This window comes from Harpia harpyja, chromosome 3 (assembly GCF_026419915.1).
Source record: "Harpia harpyja isolate bHarHar1 chromosome 3, bHarHar1 primary haplotype, whole genome shotgun sequence".
Taxonomy (NCBI): domain Eukaryota; kingdom Metazoa; phylum Chordata; class Aves; order Accipitriformes; family Accipitridae; genus Harpia; species Harpia harpyja.
In genome coordinates this window covers 72034431-72046887 of record NC_068942.1, presented here as the reverse complement: position 1 = coordinate 72046887, position 12457 = coordinate 72034431, and the positions used below count along the sequence as shown (strand labels likewise).

At 36.8% G+C, this 12457-nt stretch overlaps 1 protein-coding gene across 3 annotated transcripts in view; it reads right to left on the bottom strand.

The window, feature by feature from the left end:
- Positions 1-12457, bottom strand: part of TDRD9 (tudor domain containing 9) — a 93591-nt gene that overhangs the window by 59918 nt on the left and 21216 nt on the right. For all 3 annotated transcript variants that reach the window (XM_052783330.1, XM_052783332.1, XM_052783331.1), the window contains exons 2-5: positions 11352-11458; positions 4341-4438; positions 3701-3922; positions 1100-1222 (exon numbers count right to left, since the gene is read on the bottom strand). In XM_052783330.1, the coding sequence (XP_052639290.1) occupies positions 1100-1222; positions 3701-3922; positions 4341-4438; positions 11352-11458 (550 nt within the window). The remainder of the gene's footprint in view (positions 1-1099; positions 1223-3700; positions 3923-4340; positions 4439-11351; positions 11459-12457) is intronic.

The window sequence follows — 12457 nt, the reverse complement described above, 5'->3', positions numbered from 1 at the left end:
ACTTATGGACAGCCCAAATGACCGGTCCCCAACTAATAATTTAAAGAATACCTTTTATTCTTTCCGATGGTGTTCTTGTCTGCTCCCGCAGTGATCCGAGTGAGGCGAGGAGCCCCTCCGGGAAAATCCCGGGGGTACCCTAGGGAGTCCTGTTCTCAGCGGGTCCTGCAGCCGAGCAGAGAAAGTCCCATCTGGGTCGCCAGATTGATTCAAAGGACATTGACTCAATAGTTAATTTTAACTATTAAGTAGGTATTCTTTATTAGCAGCGCTGGTTGCACGGGGGATCGCTCCACCTATCGTGCACACCGTTAGGCTTTAGTGTACAGACTAAATACAGAGCATTCATGTATATGCATTAGATTTCCGAGAAACACGTTACATATTCATCCTTTTTCCGAGAAGTCATTAACATATTATAATGTTCGTTACGCATGCGTGTTAAGGCCTCTGGTGGTCTTTCGGACGTCCTCTGGTGGTCTTCGCTAGTCTTCCTCACGGTGTCCGCTATTTGACCTTTCTCTTAAGGCATGCGCAGTGTGGGTCATCCCAGGTGGTTTATCTCTTTCCTCCCAGTTAGCTGACCCTGGCCAGTTTTAATCACGAAGCTCAGCAGAACTCAAGGTTTCTCATCTCTTTGTGCCTACTGTTAACAAAGCTCAAGGTTTTCTTACATACTAAAGGGTTTAAACTTGCCTAGGCGAACATAAATCAAGGGATACAAAGATACAAAACACAAAAAAAGGACATCACCACAGTCAGTAGATTACACATACAGGCCTCAATTATTAACAATTAATATAATTGTTTATAACAGTCTCTTGAGTCTTCACATCAGGCGGATTTCAGAAAACATTTCAAGCCACTCATATCAAAAGCTAAGCACTCCCCAAAATCCTCCCCACACCCTCAGTTCTGAACTTTGTTGCTCAAAGGATCACCAAGACAAGCGTATTTCAAGAAGTGTTAGTTCAGACAACTTATACAAAGCATCTTTACAAGTAGATGTCTGCATTTTTCTTTCTCTAGCACGGTCAGAAAGACAAAAGAGAAGAAGGTTTTCTTAATATGAAGTTTAAGCTTATTTCCACCAACTTACTTCATCGATGAAAATGTGTGTGAATTCAGCTAGGCTTTTGGCACAAACTACTTTCTCAAGAAGAACTCCAGTTGTCATGTACAGCAACCTTGTCTCCTTTGTGGAAATGTTCTCTAAACTTACCTAACACAGTGAGAAAAATAACATAGATAGGAATAGATATTTACCATATTCACAGGAACATGCATCTGGAAGAACTTCAGAATGAAATATAGTGCAAACTCATCAAAATTATTCACTCAAACTTGTCAATGCCTCTGCACAGTTGTGTTCTTAAAGCCCAGAACCAGTCAACCACAAACATTTTATTTGGGAGAAATTGAAAAAAAAATTCAAAACCCTGAAGTTTATAGAGTGAAGGATCAAAATTCCTTGCTGGGGGCTCTAGTCTAAGAATTCTTCAAAAGCTTTTGAAGGTACATACATGTATCTTTCCACTAATATACAGAGCAAGAAAAAGATTTTGCCAAAATATAGTTTGCTTACTGGACAGGAGAAAAGGAAAGAGGCATAAGATATCACCAAGACCAGGCAACTTATTCCTGAAAGTTCTACAACCTTATGGTAAATGGTGTTTTGATTTCTAAAATACTTCTGTTACATTAGCTATCTCAGGTGCTACCTACCAAGGCAGGCAGGGAGAGCCATGATTATCTTTTCACTTTCAGCTTTTCCAACAGCCTAGAGCAGATGAGTCTACACTCAACTGTTCTACTTCCATTTCTGCTCAGCTCACGCAAGTGCTTGTAAAACAAGCACAGCACATCCACATATACTGTCTTGAAGACAGTTTGGAAGCACACCACCATTTTATGTCTTTAAGACTCATTAGCATAATGAATCGATTTAGCAATTTTATGACTCATTAATTCAAGGTATCAAATTATATAAAAGACTTTATGAAAAAAACAACATACATAACCCATAGTAATTCTACAAAATGATACCTGAAGATTATTAATACCGGCTTAGTTAAAATTTGAGATAATGTCAGATCATACTTCTCATGGAATTATCTGGAGTGTTCACCTCTCAGAACTGAAATTTAGTGAACGAGCATAAAGAGTATTTTTACTTTGTCTTCCAATCTACCTGTGGAAAAATTAAACTTCAGAGTTTCGTTAAAAAAAAAAAAGGGAAAAATATTTTTTTCCTACTACGGTATTTGTTGTAGACATAGCAAAAGAAACCACTAAGATTTGGTACTTAGACAAAGAACAGCATTCAGTATGGAAGACAATAAAGATTGTTTTGAAGGGAAAATGAAGCTGATGTATCTGCATAGCCCTGTAGTATAACACTGCTATTACTAGTAACAGGCTGTAAGCTTTGTACTGAGTTTGCAAGGCCTCAGGACTAAGGCATGTCAGGCTGTCTCTCTTTGACCTTTTCTTGACCTGCCTTCACCTTTGCTTTACTTGGTCTAGTTGTAACAGCAATTTAGTGTAGTGTAGAGATATAGAGGCCTGGTAGAGTAGCAGAGACCTTGGGAAGTGGAGAGACGGGATGTCACACAGCAGAAAGCAGATGTGGGACAACACATGGGGTGGAAGCTTGGCACTGTAGACCGCATGCTATAAACAAGTCTGTAATGGTCAGTTAAAAATAAAAACCCCTCAGACCTGGAACTGGACAAAATTCTTTTTATGGGTAACAAAGAGAAGACATCTAACATACATAAATGGCACTATATGTAGTACATTTGGACATAACCTGGAGCTGCAGACCAATGAAGAAAAAGAAAGCTGTAAATGCATGTTAGAAAACATATATACATATGACCCTAAGTCAAAGAAAGAAAGGAAGAAACAAGAAAAAGAATGAAGAGAGGAAGAAGAAATCAACATGTATTCCTCCCAGCAAAGAACTCCAGAAGCAGATGACTCTCCATGAACATCCTCCCACCACCAGTGTGAACCCACTGGCCTTAGGACTCAGAGAAGCTAGTCCAGAGACAGCTATTGTCAAACTACCAGTGAAACAATGATCACAGCAGTTTATTGTGGTCACTGACAATGAGCTGATTAAAGCACCAGTATCCATGTCAAAAGATGAAAGTGGCATCAAGTTTATAAACAGAGGGATAGAACTGAGTTTGAAACCAAGTTGGACAAAAGGAAAGGAGGTAGATTTAAGAGGAAAAACTAGTTCAAGTTTTTCCACATTAAGAAGAAACAACTGGACGTTCACGAAACAATGTGGCCATAAATGCACGGAAGTTTTGACATAAGTGACAGGTAAATGTAGTAATGTCAAACAAATGAAGTATGTTAATCAAGAATTTTAAAGGGAAAATGACAGAATATAGTTCTCCTGCAACAATTTCAATGATTAATAATATAGATGTGTCCAATTATCAGAATGCAGGCAATTAAATATGTCTGTTGGAGTCTCACTAGCATTTATAGTTGTTCAACTTTAAAAGCTTAAACATTTAATTATGAATGTTTAACAGCAGACGGCTAGAAACCTGCAATTCCACCTTAAAAGCAGGTTCTCTAACATTTCCTTCAGTACACTAGATACACTTAAAAGTAATCAAGAAAGATGATACAGTACTTTAAAATGTATTTTTAAATACACTTTGAAATTTTCTTATACCTGGTATCCTACCAATCCACCTAGTGTCCATGAGCGTTCCTTGCTAATCCACCTGGCAATGCTGCTGGCACCAATTTTCCGAGGCTGGGTAACAGCAATGTTGCAGTAGATAGATTGCTGAATGCAATAATCCAAAATATATTGTGGAATCTGTGTGCTCTTACCACTGCCAGTTGCTCCTTGTACAATCACAACTGAATTGCTTTGTATCAGAGACACTATCTGAAACAATTTTTCAAGAAAACTCATAAGTCTACAAAACAAGCCAAAAAAGATTTCAGATAGATTTGAAATATCAATAGCTTCCAGGCCACAAATCAAATCTCTGTAAAATGTTGTGCCATATTTTCCATCATCTCCTAGGCATCTGTAGATAACTGGACTCCTAAAACACATTAGGAGATCACAGAAAAGAACATGGGCATGCATTCATTTACATATTTTACATAAATACCTATAAACAGAAAGTGTAACGGCAATGTTTCTTCCTCTAAGAATTTTTATACAATGGTTTTGTAGAATGAACAAAGGTTTTGTACAATGCTTAAAACAGGAACAAAACACCAAAACAAAAACCCCAACAAGACAAAACATGATTTTCAGCTTTATTCCGTAATGAGAGAAAATACAACAAAATTACCTCTTCCCTGTGTTTGGCTATAGGCATATCCACACATTTACAGTTAGTTATTGGTATAGAAGTCCAATCACTTGATTCACACTGAGACAATGAAGTATCTAGGCATAAAAATAACCAAGAGTAAGTTATTTCAATAGAGAAAGGGAACGACCAGCAGGAGAATATGATCACAGTGTTTGGAAACCTAACTTTTTTCAAATTTTAATCACACATTTATGAGTATTAATAGAATTAATACTTTTTAATATTAGTAGATTGAAGAGATTTTCTGTGTTTATGCAACTGCTGTTTTACTGGCAGCAGCTCTGAAAATCATTGTTTCTGTGTATAAGCCACCACCAGTGTCAAAGATGCATACAATTCCATAATTCTATATGCTTTTCTTTTAATTAAAAAAATAGTATTTTTGCACAGTTTGCATTACAACTGCCAAAACTACCCATTCCCAAGAACTTTTTTGACAATACTGAAAAAACATGCCTTATTCATGTACCCACGTGTTGTTTCCCTTAAAGCCTACTGAATCCACAGTACAAAATAACCCATAATTTGATAAGACCACCACTATATTTCTACCACTTGGCAATTAAAACAAGTCTGGTAAGTATCACGATGACCTTTCAAGGTGATACTAGATTCCGCAGTCTCTTGGCAGCAGTTAGTCACCATTATCACTGGGTAATACAGAACAAAAATCATACAGTGCTACCGTGAGTTTCTGCTCTGTAGTCTGCTGTCAGTTCAACCATGAAAAACAAAAGAGTGACTGAACAGGTGCGGAGGCAGGTGTAGAATGGGAAAACCAGGACAACTTGTTTGGTAACCAACAACTTTGCAAGTTACAATTAAACAATTTGGCTAAAAAAACCCACTATACTGAAATCAAAGGCAGAAATGCTTTCTATTTCAAATGCATTTCACCAGGTACTATGGTGAAATTTACTTATTTGCATACAGATAATAAAAACTTAAGACTTCACTTTTTTTAATGTCATGTTATTTCTCTAAGAAATACATAGAGTAGTGGGAAAGAAATCTAGTATTCTTTTTACAAAGGCAATATTTACTGTAAAATAAAGGCTATAGCCTAAATACCTGACTGCACAGTTACAGATCCCTTTCTTTGGAAAGGTTACTAACAATCTCACATAGCAGTGAAGCAGCAACAGGCAGAACAGCTTTTTTTGTCTCTGTACCATACCTGAATGTGCTCCAATCCCCCAAATTGTCTTCAAGTGTCAAGGAATACAAAATGACTTATTCCCACATTAAAACAACCCCCCAAAAGCTAGACAGTTCATTAAGACAGTTTCATAAAGCACTAAAACCCAGCATTCTCCTAAAGCCACACTCTCCAACAAGAAAGGTTCTTTACCTAGATTCTGTGTAATGCAAGTTATAGGTGATCACTGCACAGTGATTTACTTAGCACCACTAAACACATACAAAACAGAACTTAATAGCAGCATCCCTTGAAAATATTAACAGTCCTCTTTAAAATACTTCTGGTCAAGTTTCTAAATATATTCCCCAGGAAAATTCATATGTAGCATTCTGTCACAACAACACTGTACAAAGGCTGACTGGCTTCCCTCTGGCACAAACATGTCACTGCTGAGACATCAGTAGCTCTGCATCATTTGACCAATGCTGGAAGAAATCTCAAGCTGCTAGGGAAAAGAACCCAGTGTCAGCATATTCCTGCTAAAGCAACATAGCCTTCCCACCTCTATCAGGTTTTCCATGCAACAACTGCAATTTTGAAAAATGTGTTAGAAGTATACACACAGAGAACAGCAGCAATTCTACAACAGTGCTGATAAAAAAAGGCAGGGGGGGACAAAAAAAACTTATATAGTAGGATTCACATTATAAGATTCTCTAACTCAGGAAAAACCCAGTGTATTAATAAGAAATCATTAACCTAAAATTAAGAATTTTATTTAAAAAATACAAAGGAACAAACCAGAAACAAATAAACAACCACCAGTATTCATGTACCTGCTGAATAATCAGATCAATTTAATCAATTTTGTATATCTCATTTTTTTCACTGATGAAACATAACTTTTTTTTTTTTTTTTTTGCTTTTTATATGACAGTTCTAGGACAGCAATATCTTACCTTCTCCTAAGCACAGAAGTTTGGAAAAAATTATACCAAAAGTAAATGGTCATCCAAGGTCAGCCACCATCAATATACAGAGTTTGAGAACTGGCAGCCACATAACTATATTAGTAGATGCTGCAAGTACTAAAAACTGTATAGTTTGGTTTTTTTCTCTTCAAGACATATACTCTGTGCTTAAACTGAAAGAAAAATTACCGAGTTTGCCTGGGGAACTAATACCATGACAACTGTGAGACATCTATCTAGAGCAGACAGTACAGTCTTGGGCCTCAGAGTAAACCAGCAACTTCAGATGAACACTGACATGACCCAAGCAGCCATGAAAAGGCCCACTCTAACAAACGGATGACAAACTTTTTCTGAAATCCAGTATGATCATTAGTGAAAAAACAAAACTGGGATTGGGAACTTGGGTAACCATCTTACACGACCTTAAACTTTTGCTTTTTTTTTTTTTTTTTAAATGAAAGCTGTTTTTCTGAACAATGAAGACTCACTGCAAAATAGAAATACTTTAAAATACACCCCTATGAAAGTTCCAAGGTTATTCTACTCATTTAAAAAACCATTCAGCTGTGGACTCTATACCACACAGTGTAACTACCTTCAACTGTTGTTTGGTTTGGGGGGGGTTTTTTGTTTGTTTGGGTTTTTTTACATCTGTTTATGTAATTACTCCCAAAATGAGAACTGGTCTTTCAAAAAACAGATCACTTCTGCAAATACAGAGGCATCTACAGATTCAGGGAGCTACAGGACTACAGACTTATCAGCAATAAAGGCACAAAGTTTCACTTTTTCAATTCCTTATACTTTCTGGAAAACATTATTAAGACTGGGACAAATCCAACCAGTGTACACCTTTATAAGATATCATGCTCAAACATACACCTTGGATTCTGACATATAGAGAACGCAGGACACTTCCAACCTGAAAACAGTAAATTGAGGAAGCATACAACTGCCCACCACACTGTTTTATGACAAAGTATTTCTGTGCATAAGAAGCATTAATGTCAATCCAGACTAAATAATTAAATTAATTTCTCTATTCAGTCAGTGCAAAAAGAAAGTGAAAACTCAGTTATGGGAAAGATGAATTTGCCTGCTCACTTCCTTTTCAATTATTATTGAAGTTCTGTAGAGGTATGTTGACTGCCATGACTAAAACAGTCTACTGCCCATGTAAAGAGCAATTTTCCAATATCTCAGTTATTGTAGCCCATATAGCAGATGTATTCCTTCTGGTACCTGTTTGCTGAATTGAATTTGAACAGATCCTTTAACACAAGATTACATTTTTGCATTCACCAGTTCTGGAAGAAAAGATTGTACAGCTGGATCTTGGTATCTGCCACTAAGCAAATTTAAAATGAGATGCATGAAAAAAATTTACTTGAAAGTACTGGTTAGGAGAGTCAAATGAGATGCTTACTGTGTCACTAAGCATTCTTCTGCTGAGCTGCAAACACACAAAGTGATTACAGTTAGCAAGCAAGCTCATGAGAAAGGAAAGCCACAGCAAACAACCAGGCTCCTACACTGAGCCACAAAGCATAAGGACTTCACAGTAACTCATGCTATTTCAGTCATAACGCAAAGTACATGAAGTTGCTGCTGGCTGAGCCCTGAAGAGCTTAATCCAGAGCCTGGGCAAAGCAATTATCCTTCCTGACTGGGGAAATCTGGCTAACAGTTTTGTGTGTCTTGAAGTGCTGACTGCTGAAGGATGCCCCCAGGTAACATTAAAATTCCTAAGAAAATACCACAAGTAATTAGTCTTTGCTGCCGAGTCTTCTGTTCTCCATTGCAAACCTCTTCAACTTGCACATATTTTGAATTCAAAAGGTTTTGGGGTGAAGATCTGTGCTATCATTTATTTTCCTGGCATGCATCTGTTCTGAATCTAAAACATTTAAGGAACTCTACAACTTAAGTTTTTTTATATGTCAGAAGCCTAGTCAGAAACAATGTTTAAATTGCTGCTTCTCTGTAAGAAATTACTTCACCCAGGACCTAGAAGATCCCCAGAAGAGATCCATTTAATGGTGTGAAAATAATGAAGATAAAAGAGGAAAAAAGCCTGCCATCCACAAAGCTGCATGAAAACAATTATACAGGCATCCTTTAAAAAAAGAGGGGAATTTATTAAGGATTTTAGAAGTTTTCTTAAGAGCAAAACTCTTAGTGCATACAGTTTAGAATACCCAGATTTAAAAAAAAAAAAAATAAAGTCTGTTTTCCATAGGATGATTAAAGTAGGCAAGCGTTCCATACACATAGTTCTGGAAGGTTTCCCTCTGCACAATATCCTGCAACCTCACTGAATCAAAGGTGCATCTAAGTCTAACTCTGGAACAGCCAGTACCTACTGTGGAACTAGCCCAGTGGCCCAGGGAAGAAGAACTGCTAATGCTCTACTTGTTTTGGCTAACAGTTGTGACAAAGTATTTTCTTCTGCTTTTATTCAATCACTTCAACATCATCTTCACAGCAGTATCATTTCTACCATGTTCCGTAGAAACCAGAATGCTAAATGTGGTTCCCTGATGATCTGTCTTCCTGACAGAGAAGCAGGTTAGGCATTTCTATTTGTCCTCTTGGCATAAAAGCATATGCTCTTTCAAAGAAATTGGAAAGCACAAAATTTAAACTCAACAGAACTCCATAAAACACCAAGGCACAAGCAAACACCACAACCGTTTCAGTAACTCTGCAAGATTTAAAATGGGCTGTCAATTTATACAGAAGATATCAACCACAGTTAGAACAGCAATTCAGAAAGAAAGAAACAACAGAAGGGCTACCAACTCTGAAACCTTCAGGGCAAATCAGCTTCTCATTTCCATGTTGTGCAGCTTATTTCTTGACTACATTTCTACTCAACACAGCTAGAGTGGTAGGGCCTGGTCTAAATAAATCATTGATTGTTTATGACAATTTTCATGTTCTTAAATAGAACATGCACTTCCAGATTGATATAGCTGATAGTTACAAACGGGTCTTGGAGCTGTTGAAATCTGCATGATGAACATATTACCATTTGAGAATAGCAGTCTCATTAACATATATATTCATAATCCATAAAATTAACATTACAAATCTCATGCTCACTCACTGATCATCTTTATTATATTATCCTAACATAATATTCTTGAATCTGTCTGTAAATCAAAGTTGACAGCAATAAGAACCAGGATTTTCTGAAGTTTTTGTGTTATTCTGCACCTTGGTGGGATTTGGCAGCTCAGTCTCAGAATGCTGTAGGATTCTTCCAGTCCCGTCACTATCCAGTCTGCTAAGAGTCCCCCACTAGATCGCATAGAGCTGGGAGCAGAGCACTGACAAGAGAAGGCAGGCATCAACACCACATGGAACCACTCCTGAAGCAAATGAGACTCCAGACCATGACACAGAGTAGGAAGAGAAGGAAAAAAGCGACATATGAAAACATCTAATAGATTAATAATAAGAGAACATGTATATGCTAATATTTTAGTAATTTTTTAAGGTTGTTTGCTAACTAGATGCCGTTTAAGTACGTTACAACTGGAAAGCAAGAATAAATATTAGAAGGTATAAATTTCAAGGACAAACATTTTAGGGTAGACCAAGGGAAAACAGGTATTTATAAAAAAGTATCAGGGTGACTATGCAGAAATATTTCCTAAAAAGCCTAAGTTATAACCCTGTTTCGTTTACAGGAGGAACACTGCTAGCATCAGTTCCATTCAAAATTAAGCAGGCAACCCATGCTGCTAAAGTTGCTGGCCTACCTTAGGCAGAATTCTGATTTAATTCCTGAAGGACATTAAATGATCTACAGTATTTCCTTGAATTAACTGATACCACTATACTTCTAAAGAAACATCTAAGGAACTTATGCTTAGTCAACTTGTTGCTGTCCTTCCTTTGCTAGTAGAGCACATGAAAAACTAGGGAACACCACATTCCTGAACTACAACATTCGAAGCTTCTTTCAGTCCCTTTATTCCCCCATTTTCACCTTTCAATACCTCCTCCTCTCCCACAAGTTTTATGTAATGTCAAGTGAACAAGAGACAGTATTTTGTGGTTAGGACAGATGGTCAGATGCACTGCACATGCTGGACAGGTCAACTGCCCCTACTGCCTGTCACCTGATGACAGGCCAAACAAATGGCTTCATCACCTACCAGAGTTCCAGAGGTCATACAATTTGCAGAAGCATTGAAGAACAGTAATTTCTAGAGAATTTCTCAATTTTTTGGTATATCCGCAAAGGGATAAAAAAAGTATTACAGAGAATGACACACAGAACAGACAAAACACATAAATGTCCTTTACTTGGGAAATCAGCTACATTAATAAATTTGAAAATTAAGAGGCACAGGAAGAGTTTGAAGCTGAGCTGTCCTGACAAGTGAGCCAGCCTCACACTACTTTTACCAGAGCTCCTAGGAAAGAAGTGCAATCAAATTTCTCTCTAAAGGCAGTTCAAAGCAACAATCAAGTATACACAGAAATAACATGGATAGAAAATGGGAAAACAGAATAGAGAAAGACATGAATCCAATGCGTGGTATCTTTTCCTTGCAGATATATTTCAGTCATATCAATGCAATAAACCAGATGTATGCACATATATCTATGCAACAGCACTACATATTGTGGCTTCCAGAAAATAAGGTGTTTACTTTTTAAGACCATACCTTATACAAAACAAACACACATACAGCATTAAACAAACAAGAAATACACAATAAGGTTTCATAGTTTTGTTTAGGGGAGGAGATAGGAGGAAAGACCACAGGGAAGAAAAGGACAGGTGTATCTGAGTTTATAACAGGAAGCAAATATTTTTTTTCTTTTTTCTTTTTTTTTTTTTTTTTTTTTTTTTACCTGGTTTAGAGACAAGCTGATCATTTCCCACTACATCTAGCTCTTGTTCCTCCACTTGTCTGTATTTTTTAGCATATTCAGTTCCAACACTTTTGGTGATAGGCAGCCTGGAGAGGAAAGAAATGACAAATCAGTAAATGTTTCCTAATCTAAATCACAGATATATCTGGTAATAACAGTATTATACAGTAAGTTCAGAGTCTCCATGTCATGCAGGAACTACTTCAATAAGCAAACTTCAGAAATAAATTTTATCTCTGCAGTTAGATACTAACCTAAGGGAAGTGCCACATTAAATCTTTTTGCTTAGATGAAAAAAAGAATTGAGCTCCCAAAATATCATCCTTTTAAGTTTTTAATACCAAGTAATTTCTCACCTAATGGAAGTCTACAATTTCTTCTGAACAAAGATGAAATAGCTTTGTTTCACCAATTCTTGACAGAATACAATTAAGAGAATACGTGTAATTCTTGCATGATTTCCTGGGGACAGGGGAAGTAGGCAGGAGTAAACACAATCATCTCGCAGCATTAAGGAAAGAACTTTTGTCTTCGAGCCAAGAGATGATGGCGACCAGTGGAAAAAAAAAAAAACAAAAACAAAACACAAAACCAAAACACCACAATCACCCAATCAGTGAATTTTATGGAAATTTATTACACACAAGACAAAGTCTACCCACAACATAAATAGAATGAAATGGGATTAAAAAAATTCTCTTCTACACAAAGAATGTGAAGAAAACCACATGGATTTCACTGGAGAATAAAGTAGCATACATACAATGATTGTATGATTATTAAATCATGAATGAACTTAAACGTAGAAGAGTTTTAGATACATCAAAAGCACTGTTTTTTGTTTTGGGTTTTTTTTTTTAACACGAAATACAAACTAGAAGTCAAAACTATGGTTTTGCACAAATTTAAACTCTGGGCCCAGTGCAAGCTTTTGCTATGCAATAATTTGCTAATGCAGAGCAAATCTGTTTCTCTGCTGGTGTATATTTGAGACATTTCATCAAAGGATACTGCTGCAGACGTGTCTATTTCTTGACCCAAATAATAAGCAACAGACTCGAAAAACAATTAAGCTGAAAACAAGA